At 40.7% G+C, this 23,770-nt stretch overlaps 1 protein-coding gene across 1 annotated transcript in view; it reads left to right on the top strand.

Moving 5' to 3' along the window:
- Positions 1–252: 252 nt before the first annotated feature.
- ACTR3 (actin related protein 3) overlaps positions 253–23,770 on the top strand; it is a 28,322-nt gene continuing 4,804 nt past the window's right edge. The window contains exons 1-6 of the mRNA XM_040069822.2: positions 253–412; positions 15,398–15,453; positions 18,978–19,102; positions 19,665–19,775; positions 21,227–21,322; positions 21,840–21,947. Of these exons, the coding sequence (XP_039925756.1) occupies positions 369–412; positions 15,398–15,453; positions 18,978–19,102; positions 19,665–19,775; positions 21,227–21,322; positions 21,840–21,947 (540 nt within the window). The 5' untranslated portion in view covers positions 253–368. The remainder of the gene's footprint in view (positions 413–15,397; positions 15,454–18,977; positions 19,103–19,664; positions 19,776–21,226; positions 21,323–21,839; positions 21,948–23,770) is intronic.

Consider the following 23,770-nt stretch of genomic DNA (forward strand, 5'->3'; position numbering starts at 1 on the left):
GAGGAAGCCTAGACGTGGCACATGGCCTGCTCGACATGGTGCTGTTCGGTCACTCGGTGAACTCGGGGATGTTTTCCATCCCGACTGACCCTGCGCTACACCCGCGATATTCGGTGCCGGAGCGGCCCCGCTCCGCTCCCGCCGCCCTGAGGGCGCTGCCGCCGCTCCGCCCGGCGGGCGAGGCCGCGCCACCGCACGTCACGGGGCGGGGCGGGTCAGCCATCTTGGGCTGGCCGGGCAGCGAGCGGGCGGGGGCGGAGGCAGCGCCCGCCCTGCGGAAGTCCCTCGGTGCCGCCGAGAGCAGCCCGTCGAGCCCCGCCGGAGCCCAGGGCTGCCCGCCGTCCCCAGCACCGCCGCAACCGACCAGCATGGCAGGGCGGCTCCCGGCCTGCGTGGTGGACTGCGGCACGGGGTGAGACACGGCCGCTGACAGCTCGGGGCCGCGCGGGGCGGGGCCGGGCGGGTTCCGCCGCCGATGCTGCTGCAGATGGCGGCGGGGGTCGCGCCGCCGGGCCGGGCAGCCGCGCCCGAGCGGCCGCGGGGCCGGTGCCGGGAGGGATGGGCCGGGGCGGGCCGGGCTGGGCTGGGCCGGGGGGAGCATCAAGCCGCCTTCCCTTCCCCGCCCTTCGCTCTCCGCCCGGCGGGAGCCGTGTCCCGGCGCGGCCCCGCTCGCTGCTCTCGGGCCGCCCGGGGCCACCCCCATCCGTCCCGGGCCGGGGTGCGGGACCTTGTGCGGGTGCCGGGGCCGGGGTAGGCGAGCGGGGACGCGGCTTCCGCGGCTGCCCGGAGCCCCGGGGATGCCCCGGCTCGGGGGAGTCGCCGCTTTGCCCGGCGCCGTCTGGGGGAAATCGTGTGAATTAATTTTTTTTTTTAATGTGCGGATAATGTCATTTATTCTGTGTTACTTCTCTCTGTGGAAGAAAAAAAACCCCTCCCCTTCCATGGAGCAGGCGCAGAGGAACTTCCTTAGTTTTGTCAAAGCCTCTTCCTGCTTTCGGGCTTTTATACCTTATAAGGCAGTTTTCGGTGTCAAACCTGAACCAAATCCGCTTTGCAAACGCTTCTTTTCGTTCCGCGGCTGCCAGGCGGTGCAGGGAACGCCGTGCCGGTGATCCGTAGCGCCGGGAGCGCTGCGGGAGGAGGCCCCGGCGATCCGGGCCGGCCTTTGCGCGGCTCCGGGGGCCGGGGCCGGGCGGCAGCCGCGGCGGTGCCCGGGGGAAGGCGGGCCGGGCGGGCTCCGCGCTGCCGCTCGCAGGAGCGCGCTCGGGAAGTGCGAGCCGCGCTCTGACCCGCGGGCTGCAGCGCCCTGCAAAGAGGAAGCGTCTCCGTCAGGCAGCGGTTTTTCATTGGAAGGGAAAGCGCTGCCGTGTTTTCGGGGCTCTGTAGCTGCCGCTGACGGCATGCTGCTTCTTTAACTCGGTTTTTGGTTTTGTTTCGCTTCTCTCATCCCTCTTGCTAAAATTAAAGAAAAATTTGAGTGAGTGCTCTGTAGATGCAGATATTATGCTTTCTTGAAAGGGTGTGCTCTTCTGCAACATTACCCACTTATTTCTGAAAACACGTGCTCTTCATCCCCTCAAGAGAATCTGTTTGGTGTAGGACATTAATAAATCGGTCCTTGGGAAGAGCAGGTATATGTATGTGTGTGTGTGATGTCTGCACGTCTAACAGTTGTATGGAGAAGTCATTCCTGTAATGGAAGCAGAATTAAAACCTTTAATGCTGTGGGATGGAGGAAAGCTACCCCAGTGGGAATGAGGCGCGTAGCTGAGCGTAATAGAATTATATGTGAGTTTAACATGTGCTGTTTGTCTTTCAAAGCAAAAGATCTGTAACTACTCTGCCACATGCCACCAGAGGCTTCTTCCCATCCCACATGTTTGCGTATCACCGGCAGTCCCATTAAGGGCAATAATTACGTCTTTATAGGTTTGTAAAGTACAGGTTGTGACCACTGGATTAGAAATTCGCTTAAAGCTTTCAGCAGTGCCCCGCAGGAGCAGCACGCAAGCACAGAGCTGTGTAAGAAATAACTTTGTCTTGTTGGTGTGAGAGGTGCACAAAGGGGATGTGAGTGTTAAATGTTCCTGGGGAAGATGTGTGCGCAGGTACACCATTAATCAACTTTGCTTTAGAGGGTGTTCTCTGTAATGTTCTTGAATATGATCTTAGCTAAGTTTTCCTCCTGTTTAATTTATTTATTTCCCTACAAACCCTTAAAAAATGCTTTAAGATGCTGTTTTGTTGTGCGCTGTGTTTTCTTTTTTAATGCAGCCCAGCCTATTTTACTCTCCAGGCTTTTAATTTCAGGTACATTTCCTCACCCAAGGTTGTTCTTTCATAAAATTCTGCTTCAAGAAAGTGGGGGCAAAGATTTCTAGCACTGTAAAGAGTATTGCGGTGGTTTGAATTCAATAGTTTCAGTAGACAAAAATATGAAGTGGTGAATTTACAACAGGAAAATACAGTAGTTGAGATGAATAAGAAACAGGTGGGTAATGGTGCAGTGGATTTTGATAGCAAGATCATGCTCTTGGCTTTTATTTTTTATTTGGTGCAGCCCTCCCAGTCCACCTCACTTTTTGTGTGAGAACACAGACGATGTCAGCCCTGTGCTCAGTGCAGATCAGCTGAGGTCTCGGTGTTCCTTCCTGTCTGCCAAAATGACAGAAAGCAGACAAATTAAATATAGCTCCCAAAAAGAGGAAAAGAGGTTTCCAAAATACAGCCAAAACAGAAAGGGTGAAAGGAGCTGCCTTGCTTAGAACAGGCTTTAAATGTGCACTGGTTTTCCAATAAGTAGGTTTTTTTTAGAGGGAAGGGTTGATAGTTTGCAATCTCAGGAGAATTGACCTTAATCAGCAAAAGGGCAGGTGTAGAAGTGGTATTGAAGAGTGTCTTCCTGCTTGTAGCCACAGTTCAGATTGTTTATCTGGGTGTTAAATTTTGGTGGTTTTTTTAAATGTGTGTGCATTTTTGCTGGCTAAGACAGGGTTATGAGAAAGGCTGCGCAGTTGTGCTTTTCATTATCAGTCTGTGCAGATTATACAAATGGTAAGGACTTCTTTCAAAGCATAAAGAGACCAAAACACAGAATATAGTGGGGAAGATAATATGATGGCTGCTTGAAGTTATAACAGCTCAGTCAAACTTTTTAGGGGTCATCTAAGTACATGTCATACAGCTGGAGCTGGGAAATGGGTTTAATCAGTGACATGGCAATCAGATGCAGCTGAAATTCTTCCAGTGTTACATTTGTTACCCTGAAATTTTCGTTCTTTGCTTAAGCAAACTTGATACCTAGAAAATAAAGTAATTGATACCTAGTAAGAGCAAGTAAATACTTACTTTTGGTTTTAGAAGCTACTTGTCTGAAGCACTGTCCTTTTAATTGTGCAGCAGAGTTGCAGGCATGGTATGAAAAATCTGAAAAGCCCAGTTAGTTTAACATTACTGTTAAACCCAGTATTAGTTATTTCTATAACTGATGGCACTGTCTAGTTTAGTTTTAAGTATGCTGTTGTTTTGTTGGGTAATCTGTAGAACAACACTGTAGACCTTATTTTCAGGAAGTGTTTGTCCATGTTAGTAGTGAATTTGACTTTACTTGGCTAATGAGAGCCCCTCTCTTTCTCTTTTTTCCACAAAAGATGGGCACCAGGCCCATGAGCAATGAACTATGAAGTAGCAGCCGTGTGCTGTTCTGTTTATATCCTTCAAACACCGGCAAATTTTTGATTTTCCTGATGTCAGTAGGTATGCTGTGGATGAGAATTACTTCATACTTTGGTGCGTCTAAGGATTACATGCATTTTAAAACAAAAACTCAAAATAGAAAAATGAGATGGATTTCTTCCAATAAAGTATGTGAGCAACGTACCAAAGAAAGGAAAAGGCTCTTAGTCATTTTTTAATCACAGTGGGCTGCAGTCTTTTGCTCTGTGCCTTTCGGGTGTTTGAATTGTTCTTACCGCCTCTTCTGCAGGCGCACACAGCGCTGCCTGCAAGTCATGATTAAAAGCTCTTCCTACGCCACTTTGGAATTCAGCTTGATTAGGTTGACAAGTAGATTTTAACTGTGTCTTTTTGTGTGAATGCACTTTTTTTCCTTCAGTATAACTTGTACAACACTGTATTAGCTCATTTGCGATGGCAGATAATTGCAAGTGTTCAAATTAATGGCTCTTCAGCTGAGCTGCAGTAAGTGGCTGTGCAACTACTGCACTTCCAAAATGAGAATTTAATTATAGCACTGAAAGGGATTTACAGAATATTATTTGTATTTTCTGTACCTGAACTTTGTTTTCTGCAGGTTTGTGTTCCATTTTGCAATGGCTGCCAGGTGGATCCATTCGATACTTGAGTGTCAGTGGTGACCAGCTTCTCTAATGTACCCAAGAGTCTTTTGTTGGGAGGGTCGTGTCTGTTGGTAGCCTTTTTCTTGAGTAAATTGCTTGTATGATTGTGTGGAAAAAACCCAGCCTGTTGTCATTGGTCTTGTGTTCTGCCTCCTTTCCTGTGCCAAGCTAGGCTGTTCTTTATTTCCCATGCACAGGTTGCAAAAAGTGATGTGGTTTTTTTAACGTCTTTCTTGCATACTAGGGACGAATTAAAGGTTTTGGGGTTGACTGGAGAAAGATTTCCTGTTCTTGATGGGAACTCAGGATTTCTTTGACACCTCCTGGCAGTCTGGGTTCCCTCTGAGCTGAGTCCCAGGAGGATTGAGGCTGCTCAGGGTTTCCAGGTTTTCTTGATGTGGAGTTGCAAGCTGCTCTTTGGAATGAGTCACATACATCTCTGAGAGTTTCTTGGCTATTTGGTCTCTCTAACCAGTGCTGTGAATGAAAGAAGAGTAAATTTGGGCACACAGAACCTCAGAAAAGCAGAATCTGGCTGGAGTGAGCTTTGCTCTCCTTAAGAATTATAGATGTGTTGCATGAAGATTAACTAGAGCAATAGGGTTTGTAGAGAATTTCCCCAAAAGCAAAGTATTTATGGGTTGAGATAAGGTATGACTGGATTATGTTGTTCTGTTTCTCTTCTGGATTTTGGCCTGACAGTGTAAATGAGTACAAGATCCATGAAAAGCAGTAATCTTCAATAGACAGCAAAATCTGTGAGGTGAGAAATCCAGTGCTTAGAAAATCAACGTAGGGGGAAGTAACAGTCTGTTTTGTGAGCTCTTGAACTTTTTAGTATCTTATACTGTGCCTTGAAAATATTTTTCTTTCCTAATGTTCCAGACTTGGGTTATTTCTCCAGGTTTTTCAAAGCCTAACTTATGTTTAGTATAAAGATTTCAGCACCATGATATTTTTGCAGTTTATTCTTCAGCTGGATATCTTGTCACAGCTTTCTGTGGGCTTGAGTCTTCATGAAAATTTTCTGCTTTGGGCTGAATTTTCTCTGTGTTATGTCATCCCTGAAGTAATTTTTCACTATGGAAAGCATGGACAAAATATTTCCTTGATGGCATTTGGAAAAAATACTCGTCCAGTGTTTTAAAAGTATCTTTTGCTTGCCAGTGGCTGAAGTGTGGTTAGGGAGGGAGGGGAAAATGTGTCATTCTTCATGTAGAAAAAGGAATTGTACTAGGTTAAGAATTGATTTAATACATTTTAAAAAACATTTGCAAGGAGACTTTGAAGGCTGATGATGACCTGTGGTGTCTCTTAGATGATTCTAATACGTCACAGTCCACGTTGCAGCGCTAAATGCTCAGACTATGCAATACAATCAGGAATAATAGGAGTTCAGTTAGGATTACGTATATTTCTATTGACACACGCTTTTTTAAAAAAATTGTAATTCTGTCATAGGAATCAGTTTGTATCTTGTTTTAGTGCATTCCAGAAGCCATTCAAGATGCGTGACACCTTCCAGTCTGCCTTTCTGCTCCTCTTTTCCTGTGTCTCATTTGTACTCCCTACAGAGGAAAGGGGCAGTGGCATTTCAGGGTGGAGGACAAACCCACTGGCATCCCTGGGCTGGTTCTGTAAAGTTAATGATTAATGAACCTCCTTCTGTGAACTGCAGGGCTCCTGCTTGGGGCAGGGTTTGAGGAGTGCCTGGCACGGGCAGCTTCCATTCTTGTTCCTTGGTGTGTTTGGTACCTGGCTTGGACTTTCTGCCCGGCATGTGTGTCAAGTGCATGACTCCTACAGACATTTGCTTGTCTAAATTACTTGAAAATACAGTTTTTAGAGAAATATTGCATTACTATTGAGTAGTATTCCATGCTCTGTATTGTTTTATAGGCACATATAAGAAACTTTGCAGTAAGTCTGCTAGTTCATACAGTTGCAAGGTTTCAACATAATGTTTCAACATTCAGTTTCATCATTGCCGACTTTCTTTGGGATGTGCTAAACGGTTCTGACAATTTCAAACAAACGTTTTTAAAAAAAATTTAAAGGAACGCTTGTTCAAATTTAGAAGACTTTAGGGAGACAAGGTTAATTTCAAAGGTAAAATAACAAAAAAAATACTTGGGTTTGTCCCCAGCAAAATTCAAAGTTCTTTTTGGTTCTGTGTAAGAAAAGGAATCTCTGTTGCTTTAATCTTTAATTTTTGGTTTTGGTCATTGAACTAAAATATATTTCGGTGTAGTATTCTAACAGAAATCATCCTTGGGTAGCTGCTTAACAATACCAATTGGATTGCAAACTTGTTAGTGCCCATAGCAAGATTATTTCAAGCATCGATCCTTTCCAAGTGCTACTAGTGATGTATTGCTGGGGTTTCGTTTATTCAGTTATATCCAAAATTGAAAAAAATAATCATTTTATCCACTGACTTAATGTAGGGTATAATATGATTCATGGTTTCTTTTTCTTTTTGTTCTGATCATGGGTTTGCATTTTTAAGACTAGATGGAAAAATCTCTAGATAAATGTACGGTTTTAATTTTTTCTGGGATTTCCTTTTTCTCTTTGTTATTCTCTTGTGGTCAGTGCAAATGTTTGCAGCTGTGCACAGGATGTGTTTTGGCATGCTCAGGCTGTAGAGAGCAAGATGTAGACAGGAGGTTATCTGTTCATACTTTATTTTGATAAATAAATGCTATCAATGGATGAATCCAAATTGTAATTCTTAATGCCATATCTCTTATCTAGGTTTTCAAGATTAGTATTTTTTTTTGTCGTGACTTGCCTTAGATACAGAACGTTGTTTATCATCTGCAAGAGCTTTCACAATACAACTGCTTGCATGTTTACTGTCAGACTTCAGAATCTCTGTGACCCTGTTAAATGAGACCTGCTTTTTATATTAAACAAGATTTACTGATCTGTCTTTGTCCACAGCTGAGTGGGGCCTTTTTTTTTCTACGAGGCAACAATTTCTAATTGGAACAAATCTTTCATTGGAGCGTGGTGCAACATGATTAATATGTAATCTGGTGCTTCAGTGCAAGCCTCCTCTTGGTGGAACGCATTTGGTCACCTGCTGGAAGGCTGAAGTGGTAACAGGGGCAGATGGGAGTGCTGGGACAGTCCCTGGGTGCTCCTGCCCTCCCTCCCTGCTCTCCCAGTTCATTCGGTTTTATCCTGCCCTCTGCTCAAGTTGATGGGATTGGAGCCACAGCTGTTGGGTCAAAGCTGGAGCTCTCAAGTGCTGAAACTGTGCAGATAGCAAACACAAAAGCTCAACTTTTTTTTTTAATTTATTTTAATTTTTTTTTAATATGGCATAACTTTACAGTTTTAGCCGCTTATTCCATTTGCTTGAAGAAACTTCCAAGTCAAGTCAGGCTTTTTCTGCATCATAAGACTTAGATTTCAACTGTTTAATTTCTTCAAGTGTAGTATTTTGTTTACTTGCAGGTTATGTATGTGTTCATTCAATTGATCCTTCCTTGCTGTATCTGTTGAAAAATATGTATAATTAATTTATTTCCTTGAGTTTTTTTCTTCCTGATAAATGTCTGTAATAGAATATTCTGTTCAGTCATAGAATAGTCTGAGTCGGAAAGAACCCAGAGGGATAATTGAGTCCAACTCCTGATGTTCAGCTTATTTTGGGTACAAATGATGTAGAAAGTTGCCAAATAAATCCCCCCCCATACTAAATAACTTACACTTAAGTAATTATCCATGTAAGACTGCCAAACTTTTGGGCATTCTTTCCTCATCATTTGGAAATACTGCATGGAGTAGGCAGGCTGTGAAAAAGGCTCAGAAAGCCTGGAAAAATGAAATATAAATTTATTAAAAAGCCTATCGGTATAGGTGAGTGCTGTGTGGGTGTGGTGTAACACAGAGGCACTGTTAAGACACTTGTTAAAATGAATTAGTCTAGAAGTCTCAAAGGAAGCAGTGAGTAGAAAGGGAGCATTTTGCCTTTGCCAACATAAACTACTCTACTCTCGTTATACAAAGATAATATCCAAAGCCGTTTGCTCTTCTTACTTTGAGGAAAATGCAGTCAAAGGAGAGCTTTAACTTCTGTGTTGAAGTATGTGACAGCATTAAATATTAGAAATGGGTTTACAAATACAAATAAAACTGACAAAGACTACAGATCTAGGTGATGGTATCATCAGGGTGCCAGAATTTGGATTTTGTTAGTTGAAAACCTTTAAATATGGGCTGGTTTCAAATCCACTTTTTGTGGTTCAATTATAAGCCAGTCTTTTGGACATAAATGCATCTTATCTTTGTATTTACTTTTAAAACTTTTCCAGAGTCAGTTTACCAATGTTGTTTGGTTTTCAAAGATTTGGTGGTAAACATAAAGCAAAAGTGGAAATTGTTGCTCTTATACTCCATCCAAATGTTAGTAAAGTTAGAAGCAGCACAATGCAGTAGTTTCCTCTGTTCTCCTGACTGGTGTTTAAAATGTCACCTGGAGACCTGTATTACAGCACATGTGAATTTATTCTGAGTGCTTTTGCCCCCATGTTCCTCTTGGTCATCCTGGCTCTGTGCAGCTGTCTTTGTGGTTTTCACTCCCCATTTTAGCTGGATTTTGCTAGCACACAGTACAGTCGTCTGTGCTCTGGGTTGTAGAGGAGGAAGATGCTGATAAAAAGCAGCACTGGATAAATTTCTACAGGAAAATATAGGTGCCTTTAAAGATAAATCAGCCTTTTTTAAAGGTGGTTTTTATCTATTTAGGAAATCAATACTTGCTAGAAGCACTTCTCTTTCAAGCTGCTTTTGAGCTCATTTATTAAATTGCACACCAATTTGCTTATGGTTTGTTTTACTGTGACAGTTTCAGTATATGGCACAGAAGTATTTGTTGCCAAGGTGAAGGTTCTTGCTTGAGTGGGCTGGTATTTTTGGGGGAAAATACTGTAAAATAGTAGTTTCAAACACACAGTAATACAGTTAATTCCAAGGTCAAGCTTGTTGACTGAGGTTTTTTAACACTTCTGCTACCTAGAGATCACATATGTCATTGAAATACTATATTCCCTTTTACCATCCCTTCATGTGTCTTACCTATGGTTTAAGTTCTCTTTGCCTGAGAGTGCTTCTAATCTTGTGGGGTTTTTTTTCATTTATAGAGTAAATTCTTTTGTTTCCACTATTGATTACTTAACACACTTGTTGATCAAAAATGTTTGAAAATTTGACAGAAGCAACTGCTATTTAAAAATGCAAACTAGTAAGGTGTAAAAGGTAAACTATATTAGCGAAAGATGTAAAATATGAAAACCATGACTAATATTGAAATCTTGCTGTCTTATGTTTTATCAAGGACATTTAAAAAGAGATAGTAAACTAATTTATTAATACAGGTCCCATTTTCCTAATATAATCAGTCCTTCAGGGACTTCTGCTGCTGCTTAACCAATTTGCACCTGATGCTAGAGCTGGGACCTTTTTTAAATGGGTAAGACAGCTTTCCAGTTTCACTGTAATTTTCTCATCATTTCTCTTTACAGGGATTTGAAAAGTAAATACTTCCTAGGCTTTTCAGTCCCATCTGGATGAGAGAACAATCCTGATACAAGAAGGATGATAGAAAAAAAAGCAACATAAGGGCTCGTTCAGGATTTTCAGTCACATAAGTGTAAGCCTAGGAATTCATCCATGTGTGAGAAATGTTCCACTTCTTTTTAAGGCAGCTGTTATCAGAAGACATCAGACAGTAAAAACCCTTATCATTCTTGTCTGTGTAGAATTTATCCAGTTAAAACAGGAAAGGATATTAAGCCCTTTTTGATAAAGTCTTTGATGGACAGATCATGTGTAAGGAGCTGGTATTGAGGAGTGGACTCCCTTTCCATTCTGTTTAAAAATTTGGAGTTTTTGCTATGAGATTTATTTCATGCCCTTTTGAATATATTACCAGGTGCATGTTCTCCTGAGAACCTTCCCACTCTGAGCTTTTCTGTAGTGCCTCCTATACCCTGCTTGCTTAATTACAATTTTCTGAGTTAAGGTAATTTAGCCAGCAATGACCTTGTGTTGAATGATGAGTGTTGCAATCATCTTGCTTTCTGTCTTTGGCCCTCATTTCCTGGAGTATTTTCCACATGATTTTAGTAAAGAAATGCAAAGCACTCATGGCTCGGGAGAGTTCATGAACACAGGGGAAGAGGCTCTCAAGGGAAATGGGAGATTGGCTCCAGACCCATTTGCATGGAAGGCGATATGGAGCAGGGATCTGCTGCCTGAGCAAGTGTGACACCTTGCAAAAAGGCAGTATCAGCTTACACTTAAGAATAAATGCACTTGACTGTGTAAGGCCTAATCTGATCACTGGATGTTAGACTGGCTTGGAGCATGACCACTTGAACGTGCTCTGCATAGGAGTTGAGGCATGTTTAGGTGGGGAAACCTTGCTGGGCTTGATGCACAGGCTGTGGTGTACACCAAAGCAGAATTTTAGAAGTTACACATGTGTACTGTCCAGGCTGTGGTGCCTGGGAAGCCCATTGAATCTGCAGGGTGAGACACAGGTAAAAGATGTGTTTTTGTATTTGGAGTGAGAACTTGCACAGAAGGGTTGTGGCTCAGATGGTGAACAGTCACTCAGAACCATCACAAAGAGAGCAGTTTGATGAGCAAGAGAAAAGAATAGCCCTCTGAATAAAATGCTCTTTTTTTCCTAATGATGCATGTTGAAGGTAAACCAGAAAGAGACCATTTTGATTTCCTTTGGTTTTTTTTTTTTGACTCCCACTTGCTTTACTTTTCCCACAGAAAAATGTTTCTTTTTGTTTGTTTGTTTGTTTTTTCAAGTTACTTTGTATCTTTCCAGTGGGACCAGCATTGCAGGCACATCTTACTTCTGTTTGTGTGTGCATTTGAAATGCATGACATTTCTGTTAGCCCGGGTCATTAGGAGCAGCTGAGGAATAGGCTGCAACCCAGATTTACTCTAGGAGTTGGAGATCAGGTGATGCTTGTCCTTGAGTGCTCTTGTCTGCTTGTGCTCAGTGAACTCCTGTCTTTGTGTGGAGCTGTCAGAGAAACGGCACTCACAGTTTGTGTTGGACCCCTCCATCTCTGTGGCACTTCAGGAGCGGCTGGACAGCTGCACTGCCCACAAAGGAGTTGTGTTGCTCACTTTTGTTAGAATTGCAGTTGTACTTGAACTAGGGTGTATAACTCTGGAGAATGGCATTTGTTGTGGGTAGGAAAGCAGTGGAGCGGAGGCACGTGGTCATAGTTTGTGGTTTGCTGATGGAGGTTCTGGTAATGGCATCCTCATTACAAGTTCTTACCCTGAGCACAGTTTCCTTTTGGCTTTAAAATTGTCTGCGTGACTAATGCTCAAATAACCTCGCAGTGACATTGCTTTTGTGTCATAGCCTCAGAAACATCTATTCTAGGTGAGAGGGCACATGTAAGAAATCCCATTAGTGCTGTTGAGAGCCTTGTGGAAAGCCCTTTGGCTGTCCTTCCAGAGAGCTCTCAGGCAGAGTGCAGAGCTGCTGTGCGGTTTCAGGATGTGAGGTTTTAAGGGTGATGAACACATGCTGAAGATATTTCTCCACTGATAGGTGAGATAGGGGTTAGTAGAGTTAACTCAGAATGAACCTTCATTAGTTGCTCTCCCAAACCTGTTTGTGCTGTGAGTGTCCATTACAAAAATACCATGTTTTGTTTATCACATAGATGTGATCTCTAGTGTGGACTAGAGAGTGGTGTTGCCTTTTGGAGAAGGTGTTACTGGAGAATAGCATCTCTCTCTATATGTATATGCTGAGACAGAGTGGGAGGGGGTGTATTTGTGTATGGTTCTCCATATACATCATGCACATATGTACAGAGACTTTGTGTACTGCTCTTGGATACTCTGTAGCTGATTTTCTGAACTAAAGCTAAAGGCAGTGATTATCCAATAAATTTTTTGCCTGATTTTTTTTTTTTTTTTTTTTTTAATGAGCTAATAGGCCTACAGCAACACTTCAGGGAACTGAGCATAGAGAAATAAGGGAAAGCACCCGAACAATCAAGGCTTTCACCTTTGGGATTTTGTAAATCAGTTCTGTGTTACAGATTTTAATAGAAATTAGCTTACACCATTCCACTCCTGTGTGCAGTGCCTTGTGCTCTTATTGCCAAATGCCCCAAATTCCACGTGGGAGAGCTGAGTCCATGTCTCATTAATGGGGTGTGCCTGCCTCTCTTCATGCAGCTCCCTTCTGCCACTCTTCAGTTCTGGGTTATGAGACAAGGGGTGATGTATGGAAAATCCAGTATTGGTACTGCCCTATGATATCTCTACTCTCAGGATTCTTTTTCTGTAGCAGCAGTAATTCCTGCCCTGAAGAAGCTGGGGTGTGCCTTGTTCCCCTGTGAATCATTCATTAGTCAGACACACATTGCCATGTATGAGCTCCTTGTGGAAACTGTATACTTGTGGAATCTGGATTGCCTATAGTATCCTTCTTTTCATGTGACTTAAATATTTACTTCAAGTGACAGTGATAGATCTGATCAGTCTGAACAAAGCCTTGTATCTGCAAAAGTTAATTGTAAAGAGTCCCATGGTGACTAGATTGTGCATTTGGAGAATTAAAGATTTTTTTTTCACTTTCACTCAGTTTTACCTTTGTTTTTGGTGTCACCTATCACATTTTTAGACTCCATTTTAACTCAAGGGTATCTCTCTGTGCATTTAGTTATGAAAATCAGGTTTAATGTTTATAATGTGCTGTGCTGTGGGTCTGAGGCTCCCAGGGGAGCACGGGGTCCATCCCTGGCCCATGTGCCAGCAACGCTGGTGTTCCAGGTGTGCAGTGAACTCTTGTTACCTGAGAGATGTGAAGCATTGTGTAGGACACTGCACTGGAGACTTGCTGATACAATGCTCTAATATTCAGAGACCAAAAGCCATGCAGGTTTTTTTTCCCCCTTTCTTTCCTTGGAAGCCTAAAAATGCACTATTTTTTTTTCCCTGAGTCAGTACACTTCTTGCTGAGTAGGCCATAGTATTTTTATATATGCTGATTTTATGTCTGCATGCACTCTTTTTATGAAAAATGCATCTTTCATGAGATTATTTTCTTTCAGTCTTGCTGGCTGTGTGTGTGCTGGGCAAAACCACCCACAATCAATGAAGCTGCCAGTTACCTGCAACAGTTCAGCTTTTGCTTTCTTTGAAATACTGAGTTTAATAATCAAACAGTTTTAACCTTTTTAACTGTTAAAAAACACTTCTAATCTAGTTGTAGGTTTAAGCAGCATTCAGGCTCCAAAGTTCTTGTGTAGATTTAGCTTTAAAGTCTACATGCCACAGTTCTGGTGTGCAGGGGAAGGCAGAGGGAATGAGTCAGTATTTGCTAGTTTACTTAGTAATTGTGGCACTAAAAGCTTCTTAACACACTATAAGTACAGCAAACATTTTTACTCTGCATGATAGGTTAAGGAAGCACCAGTTTGTGGAATTCTTGGTACTTCTTTTGCGAAGTAGATCTTTAAGAGGAAAATCAAACTTCAGTGAGCAAAATCCAAGTGGTGTGTCCTGAGGTGAGGCACATATCTGCCTAATGCTGATGTCTTCATGAGGTGTGAAGTTCTTTTTGGTATTTAGTTTCTTTTTTCGTTATTTGTTCCCTTCTGCCTGTGAAGTTTCCTTTGTCAAGAAACATTCCCGTTGATTGGTATGAAATCAAGTTTCTGTGCATGGTTACTCACAACTGTAATGTGTGTTACACACAAGACCGAGTTTCCAGCTTTGAGAATACATCTGCAGAGCATTTGTGGTGTTAGATGAGGTCCTGTGGTAACCACTTTGTTGTTCAGAGAGACACCCAGCTTCCCTGTGAGGATCTGGTGTCTTGGCGCGGCGCTGATGGGTGTAATGAGTATCAGTGACAGAAACCGGCACAGGCACAAGCTGCTCACTGCTGCAGAGGCGTCGCAGCCAGACCTGCTGCAGCAGCACTCCTCTCCCACCTGGGAACCCAGCCTCTGGCTGTCACTGCCATGAATTCATGGTTTGTTAGGGCTACTGCTGCCTTGCACCTCCTGAGATCTTCAGGTTTACATCAGAGTGCTGAAAGCTGTAGTGGTGCTGCTCCAGCCTTTTCATGCCTTTGCTGATGGTGCTAATTTAGTGCAGCTGCCTGCGTGTGCAGGGAAAATGAGAACTTTGGCACATCTGTGTTTGTTAAAAACAGGTGGGTAAGCTCGAACTCCTTAGCTAGAGCTGTGCATTTTGGTCTGCATGGTTTAGAATTTGCCTATGCTGCTTTAGTGACAACATTTCTGGTAGTGGGTTTTGGTACCCTGAGCTTTGTATTTATTTTTCATAAGTAGTTTAATTTCATCAGTTTTCTTGCCTGGTGCTAATGAAGATTGTGTATATATGCATAGCACATTCTGGAGACTGGGTGAAGTTATGTAGGTATTTTTCCTCTTGCTTTTGTTACATATCGCTATACACATTTTGACACTGTTTTCCATTTGTGAAATGGAACGGCTTTTGCCGGGACTTGTCATTATCAGCTGCCTGTGACATGAGGATGACCAGCCCTGTCTCATGCCCAGCTGGCAGTCCATGGGCAGGGCAGCTTTCCCCCCTTATAGTTAAGAATTACAAAAACACTTTTACCACTAGCATTAGCTATATGAAAATATTTCTGTGGAGATGCTAAGCTGCTGAGCAGGGAGGAACTGCTCTGGGAAAATTATACTCCTAAACATTGATAGACTGATTTATTTACTTCGTGTTCCTTAGTAAAATTATTAGTTATTAGAGTAGAAGTTAGCAGTGATACTTGCTCTGTGGTAGGGAGCATTGTTTTAAACTTTAAAGGAGAGAAATTCTTAGTTTGCTTTAGGTTTTTTTTTTTTTGTTTGTTTATTTTCATAGAAAAGTTAGCATGGTGTCCTTCTGATATGGGAAGAGGCGTCTGTTCATTAAAAAAAGAAGATATCTTTGTTTTTTGTGGTATTACATATTACAACCAAATCTTTTTTTGCCTCAACAGGTATACAAAGCTCGGATATGCGGGTAATACTGAACCCCAGTTCATTATCCCTTCATGTAAGTATTTGTTACTTGTGTGTCAATCTTGGACTTTCTGTAATATGCCATAAAAAAACCCCAACATTAAAAGAGATTGACTTGACCTCTGAGTGATGACAGTGAGTAATAATGTGGCTTTTTTGTTTTGCCACGGATGCTCCATTTAGAAAGATATGTTCATTTAAAAAGGATACTAATAGTCGAGGCTAATTTCTTGGACATTGAAATAACATAAAAATCCAGTAGCATGGCTGCATTTACCTTACAGGAGGTTTTTTCCTATTCAGTGGTTTATTTGGTAAAACATTGAGTTGATTATAACTGGGAAAAAAATTAAAATTGCATGATTTGATATCTCTAGAATGTAAAACTTGCCTGGAAGTTTGCAGTATTACAGCTATATTAATTTACCGTATTTTGCAAATACAGCAAGAAACCATGTCGGTTTTTTCCCCCACGTGGAATAGCTTATTTATTTGCTCTCTGGCTCCTGAACTGTTTTTCCCACTTGAAGAGATACAGTTCTACTCCAGAGAGTGGAGTTCACTCAGCTCCCTTTAGAAATGTTTCACCTTTTGACCTCCTACGCCACTTGGCAGTTCCTCATTGTTCATCTGTGCCAAAGTAATCACAGATTACATCCTGGTGAAAAGGAATAATTAGCACACCCAGTTTTCCTTGCAAATACAACAGGAAGAGAGCTGGAACTAATACTACTTCAGCACAGTCACTGTAAAATAGAACTTGGAAGTTCAGGCTCTCCGTTAATTTTTCTAGGAAATGTACTTCAAAAAGTAATTTTCTTGGCAAGATAAGGCTAATTCACTTAGATGAGAACAGGAAAATCCATTCCATATCTTCTATTTTGGCTTCTAATAGGTATTTCTTAGATTATTTTGTTTTCTAAATTAACTTCATTAAGTTGATTTCAGTGTCATATAAAACACTCTACAGTTTTGCTTTTTGCACAAAAGCTAGTTTAGCATTAGATATAAAAAGTTTCTAAACATGGAAAAAACCCTTACAGTGCTGTTTAAACGTTGTAGCACTTGTTAAAATATAAACGGGCCAGTGGTTATTTAATTTCAGATAGAGTTTACATACTTTTTCTGCATCTTTAGATTTGGTTATTTAGTTTGAAGATCACTTTCTTGTTCCAAAAAAAATAAATACCATGATATTTTAAACACTGGGAATGAAATGACCTGTCAGATCATTAGGCAGAGAAATTTATCCAGCAGGGATGCTATTAAAGTAGAAGAGAAAGAGGGGAAATGAGATTTTTTGACAGCCTTTTGATACAGTGTGGTGTATGGAAAAAAGGATGCTCAGCCTAGATGCTCCTGCAGCTGAAATGACCCTTGACTGCAATTCTCTCAAAACAAAAGGCATTTTTCTAATTTGTGCTGCAATCCATGCTAGATAATTACAGAAACAGCACGAGTTTGTGTTAATCCTCTGCCTCGAATGAAACAAAATGGCCCTTGGTTAATCCACATTAGAGAAACGAAAATAGAGTACAGCAGTACATAGTTTCAAAGTAAAATGTTGCAAAAAAGCACTTTGGTGTCTGTAATTTCCTTAATATTATTCCCTGTGGAAAAATGATTTAGTTTCTCCTTGCACTTCCAGCAGTGGCATTTTATCAGTTTGATTCTCTAAAATTAATGTTTGCTGTTAAACAGGTCCGAGCAGCATTCCTTGTGCCTTGTTCACTTGTAGCTTATCTTATTCACCTGCTCTTAACAAATTTTTATCTCTTTATGATGTGCTCTTGATTTTATTCTGAATATGCTTCTGTAGATATGATAAATGCTTACATGAAAAATGAAGTAAATGAGAATATATTGGGCCAATATTTTGATGTGGCTTGGGTTGACTGCTTTCTTCCCTGGCTGCTTTTTAGATCTCAGATCATTAATTTTGCTCGATTTTTATTCACTTAAGCAGGTTTTTCCTGCTGTTTGTTAAAATGGGAGTCACCTTCTTCCATTACCCACTAGTTCCCTTGATTTTTGATTATTTCAATTTATCTGTGATAGCTGATGGCCTTTTTATTACTTCTAAAAGAAAAAAAAACTGGCTTGAGTAGTGCTCCAGCACAAAAATTGATTCAATACAAGAATGTTCTTATTATTTTTTTCCTTGAAAGCTCTTAATTCTTGTGCCAAGAAAACCAAAGGCAACTGCTCTGAGTATTGCTGGGGTGCTGCCCATCCTTAGGCACCTCAGCTGTGGCTTCAAGATTTATTTTCTTGTTTGTGTTTTCAGGATATGATTCTTGATTCGGGTGATTTGCTCCTAATTTCTGTCGTTCAAACGCGGGGCTCAACAAGCTGGCCTTGAGGGCAGCAAAATATTTGAGAACTTCCCATCTTGTTTTAGGCTTGTACCAGGGTGCAACCAGTTGTGCTTGAAAGCTGGTACAATCCTGTGGCAAGTGGTGGATTTTGCTTGAAAGTTCCTGAGGATAATGCCCATCTGGACAGCAAAATTCGTCCAGATGGATCAGCTCCGTAACAGTGACCTGAAAATATTGGTCAAGGTTCCTCTCTTGACCCGAAGCAAGCACCTGCCTTGCAACATTTCCTTCCCTGTGACTTTAGCTTCTGCTTCCCATCTTACCCTTGGCTTCCTCCAGGCTTCTGCTTCCTCTCTGCTCTCCTGTAAGCAGCTACAGAAGTTGCAGTATGATTCAGTTTTCTTCCTGAGGAGCTCAAAATAATGATTTCTGTTCCATCCTGTTCAGTCTTTCACAACATCCAACTTCTTGGTTCCTCTGGCTCTGCTTGTGTTGCTCTGTGTGGGAAGGGAGGGGGCGTTCCATGAACTTGGGGTGCTTTACCCCTTAGGTGGCTGCTGATTTCCAAATCCTCCAGCTGTGCTGCCCTGCCTGCTGGGCTTGAGACTGCAGCTGTTTTCATAAAATTTTGAATCTTAGTTGTGAGCAAAGGTAACTTCTTGCTGAAGGTGAGAACTCGAAAAATACTTCAGCCAACCTTGGAACAGCTGAGGCTGAGTTAATGCTGCTTGTATATATGAATTTCCTCATCTGTGTGAAGGATTGTGTTTGAAGGCAATTAGTAAGATTTGAAAAAATACAGCAGATATTGCTGGTGCTGCAGCCCTGGTAGCTGGGGAGGAATTCTTTTTAAAAGAATAATAACACTAATAATAACACTTGAAATTGTTACTGTTATTACCGGAGTGTGCAGAAAGTTAGCACATTTGTTGAATAAAATGAGATCTGTAGGGATATCCTGTTTTAGTGTTTCTGTGCATATTTTATCTTCCTGATTGCATGTTGAGTGTCTAGCAATTAAATTTGTATTTAAGTCTGTTACTGTGTTACTTTTTAAGTCCTTACCACGCTTACCCATGACTGGAAGTCAAATTATCTGCGCTCTGTGTAGCATTTCAGAGTTATGCTTTTAACAAAGGATGATTGTGATTAGAGTATGTCTGGCTTTTTCAGTGTAGGTTTTCTTTTTTTTGGTGCAGGATATATGACCTACAATAATGTTTTGTGTTCTCTGTTGAAGGTATTGCTATCAAAGAGTCGGCAAAAGTGGTCGATCAAGCACAAAGGAGGGTTTTGAAAGGTGTCGATGATTTAGACTTCTTCATTGGGGACGAAGCAATAGAAAAACCAACTTATGCAACCAAGGTATCAAGAAAAATTTTCAAAATCATTTTTCAGTACTGTTTAACAAGCATCACATGTACAGTAAATATAATGTTAAGAATGTTTAACCTTTACTTAAATCTTATTTATTAACTCTGTTTAAATAGAAAATTAGCTTTGATGTTAACTTTGTTGACCTTGGAGAGCCTGTGGGAATTTGCAAAACACTGTGAATATATTACATATATATATATATATATATATACACACATATATATAGTGAAAGGAGACTGAGAGGGTTTTAAGTGGAAATGCCACATTCTCTTGTTCCTTGGCATCAGAGTGGGACACTGGGCTGGGGGAACTTTTGGTTTATCCCAGTGCCACCACTCTGCTCTGCTGAGAAAAATGCAATGTGTCGTCTCTGCCACTCAGAGTTGGAATCAGAATTTTGAATAGGTGTCACATGGGAATAGGGGAAGCCTAAGCCGAGGTTTCTTGCCTGTGTTAGATCATATACTTTTACAGCAGTTAAAACCAGATTTTTTTGTTTGGTTTTGGGGTTTTTTGTTTCCAATTATTATTTGATATTTTTCTCCAACAGTGGCCTATCCGCCATGGTATAGTTGAAGACTGGGACTTGATGGAGAGGTTTATGGAGCAAGTAATCTTTAAGTATTTAAGGGCAGAACCTGAGGACCATTATTTTCTTTTGGTAGGTAAACTTATGCCCTGCTTTAGAAATGCCGTATGATGAATTACAGTGTGCTGGTTTATGTAAATTCTCAAATATAGACATGCATATTTTGTAAGCAAAAGTAAATAAATTATCTGGTGCTTTCTTGGCCTGCCTTAAGCTATCCAGGTTCTTTAATTTTTCTAAAAATGTCGGTGTGTCTGAACAGCAAACATTTTTCTGTTCTCATTTCCCTCCAAATTGTCTGATTTATCACTTTCTTATTTTCCTTCTCCACTGAATTCAATAATCTCAAGTTTATAAGTTTGAGACAAAAAAAATACTTGTGTTTTGGCTTTACATAATTGCAATTATTTTGTTTTTACAGTACTGCCATCTGGATGAAGTATCTAGAGAGTAAATTTCTGCCTTTTATTTTCTGTGAAACTGGAAGGGTTGGTTGTCATATTTGGGCTGATTAGACCTCAATTAAGGTCAATGTTATTCTGAAGCATCTGCTATTCCTTAGTATTTTATTTAGGGCTGTCCAAATAGGCAATTTGGTTTAGTGTGTTATTTATAGACCAAGTTTGGAATTAGAGGTGTTGGCCATACCTGTTTAAATGCCTTTATCTTCTTGTAGCCATAATTAGGTCCAGTTGCTCAAGGCTGTGTCCAGCCAAGCTGTGAATATCTCCAAGGATCAAAATGCCATAACAACCCTGGGCCCCTTGTCGATATTTGACCACCTTTAAGTTACCTTTTTTCCTCCTAATACCTACTTAGGATTACCAAGTTGAGTTTTATGTCCCTGGCCCCTTGTCCCAGCACTTTTGTGAAGAATCTGACTCCCTCCTCTTTCTATCCTTCTGCTACACAGTTGCTGCAATGGAAGATTGAGGTTTTCTTTTCTCAAGTATTCTGTAGCACTATCCAAAATGCTCCTTCAGAGTGGAGCCTTGAGTATGTTTGATATTTCAATGAAAGCTATAGTACATTATTATGGTCTGTTTTATATTGTTCAGCTTCTCTGACTTGAGTACATTCCTACAGCTGAGCATAGCAAACTTGTGTTACAGTGGCTGCCTTCTGAAGGAAAACAGCTCTTTTCACTGAGACATCTAAAAAATGCCATACTTTAAATGTGCTAAACTGTACCCTTTGACATATTTTGATAATCCTTGATTGTTTCAAGTGAAATGAAAAGTTGTAATGAGCTAACCAACCTACAGAGAGGGTCTTGGATGTAAATTCTTAAGCAGTAACTGATGTAATTTTTATTGCACTTTTGTTTTTCTTTCTTTTAATGCAATTTGCATAAGTTCTTAAAAGCACCCTTTGTCCATTACTATTTTGACATGCTATTGTTGTTGAATGACTCATCTTAACAAAACTTAGGAGCTGGTGGTTCTTTTTTTTTAAAGTCAAATGTTTGGTTTGAATGTAAGTAAAACTTTTTTTATTTTTTTTTTTTTTTTTTTTTGTCTCAGACTGAGCCTCCATTAAATACTCCAGAAAATAGAGAATATACTGCTGAAATCATGTTTGAATCTTTCAACGTTCCAGGGCTATATATTGCTGTTCAGGTAAGGGCAGGGCTATTTGAAAGTCAGAGCTGCAATATTTCTCCTTGGGCTAAAAGTAATTTCCCTGTGAAAAAACTGTGTAAGTGGTGTTTGGAAAACATTTATGTCCTTCTGGCTGGCAATTGCAGCACTGCATGTTTGACATGCTTTGATTCTGTGGGTGGTTACTGGATACTGTTCCTCTGTGTTACCTCTACAGGCTTCTGAGCAGTAGAGTGTGATATCTGTTGCATAGTAAGTAAATAAAAAACCCACACCATAATAATTCTATTAATCCAAGAACTGAGTCCCTTTCAGTATGAAGTAAGAAAAATTATGTTTGAGCGTGGCTGAAAAGACAAAAGTTACATTTGTGCAGCCTCTCTTTTTTAAGCTGCTGTGTAGACATGTATAATATTATTAAATCAGTTTCCATGCTGTCAGTCTGTCCTTAGAGGGGTGGTGGAAAGTGAGGTCTGCAGGCAGATGTTTTGCTAATATTTGATTTTGGTGGGTTTTTTTTTTTTTTTTTCCCAAGGCTGTCCTTGCCTTAGCTGCATCTTGGACGTCAAGACAAGTAGGAGAGCGAACACTGACTGGCACAGTTATAGACAGTGGAGATGGTGTCACTCATGTCATTCCTGTGGTAAGTGTGCCTCAAAGCTGCACAGCAGCTTCAGTGGAGAACAACCTGTGCTCTGAGTTCTCTGAGGTGTACACCTACACACACCGAAGTATAGATAGCAGTCTTCAGAAACATCAGATCGTTCCCAGGGCTGTGGGTGTGAGTTTTGGTTCATTTTGGAGTGCAGAAACTCTTGAAAAACTTCTCTGTAACCCTGAGTTTGGCAGGGCTAATTGTCTTTCAGTGACTTAGCTTAAAAGGTGAACTGCCAAGGCCATGCTAAGTGATGGGTGAAATTGCTTTAGCACATTTCCAGTTTGGTTTGCTGGTAAGAGTGAATAGGCTCTTTACAGTAGTCAGCACAAAAAGTTTTGACTGTACATTTAGCTCAGTCCATTTATATATAAATAGAGGGCAGATGTAAGTATTGTTTGTAGTTTTTCTCCATCTGTTCCCAATATTTAGTAGTGCTTCAGCCATACAAGCAAAAGTTCCTGCTTGACTGGAAGAAAACAAACCCTCAGGTTGGGTAGTGTTGAATATCTGTTCCAGTACATCAAGTTGCTAAAGCAGAAACTTGGATGATTGTGTGATGTTTTATTGAATAATGAGCACCTAGAGCTGCAGTAATTTACCTTACTGTCAAGTTATCACCCATCTTTCCCAGGGGAGTTAAATTCATCTCTATGTACCAGATACATTTGTATTTCCAAAATGAAGTTAGATTACAATTTTTAAGACAAAGATCTGTACAAAGCTTTATCATGCCACAGTAACACTGATTTTTTTTTTTTAGAAACAGTAGCATTGGTGGTGGTCAAACATACACTGTCATGTAGCAATTTCTTATTAATTTTGGTGGAATATAGTGGCTAAATCTTTCTCCAGACTGTTTATCAAAGTTGGTGTATTTTTAATACAAGTTAGGAAACAATTGACACCTCAGACCTTCTGTAGGTAAACGTTTAAAATTGTACTTAGTAGTTCAAACTACTGTTTAAAACAGTGGAACTTTTCCTGATTTGTGGGTTTGGTTTTTTTTTTTAATTGAAATAAGAGTAGGTATTCTATATAATTTGAAGCATTAACTTCTCTTGCAGAGTGTCATTTGCTTCTGAAAGTTTTAATGTGTTGAACAGATTGTCAACAATGTTCTACCACTTCTATTACAAAATAGATAAAAAGGAATTAACAAATGCCTATCCCTGTAGTGAAGCTAACAGTAGTGGTAGATTTTTTTTTTTAATGACATTATTTTCTATGTTAATAGGACATTTTGGTATGAACATAAGATGTGTGTATATAGGGAAACTTCAGCATGTTATGAATGTGGTATCTGGATTCCTCTGTTTGATTTAGCAGGTCTGGTAGGGTTGAAGGCCAGCCCTGCACATTTGGTTTCTTTGTTTAGACCAGATGTTTTTAATGCATGGATAGCGGTCCCCAGGATGAGTGTGACTTGCAAGGGTAGGCTGATGGATGAGGATGGGCCAGTCTGATGTTCTGAGCAGTCTCAGTTAATGTGCTGAAATGTTGCATTTTCTCCCTGCTTTCAGAAAATTATTTTTGGTTCATGTGGATTATAACGTCTTACATCAGTGGCTGTGACTGCAGGGCCACATCAGTTATTCTAAAATAATATTTCACGAAAAAAGGTTCCTTGACCTTTTTGGTAAGAGTAACCTCATTTTGAAGAGAAAATAAAGGCCAAGGAATAGTGAGTATAGTGATTTGTCTGCCTTCTGTACTAGTGCCCTTTCTGTCCCTTCTAACCTTGTAAGAATTATGAACCAATGCCATGCAAAGTGAAGTAAGGCTATACTGTGAAGAATTGGGTTTGTGGT

The sequence above is a fragment of the Hirundo rustica genome, chromosome 7 (genome assembly GCF_015227805.2).
Source record: "Hirundo rustica isolate bHirRus1 chromosome 7, bHirRus1.pri.v3, whole genome shotgun sequence".
Lineage (NCBI taxonomy): Eukaryota > Metazoa > Chordata > Aves > Passeriformes > Hirundinidae > Hirundo > Hirundo rustica.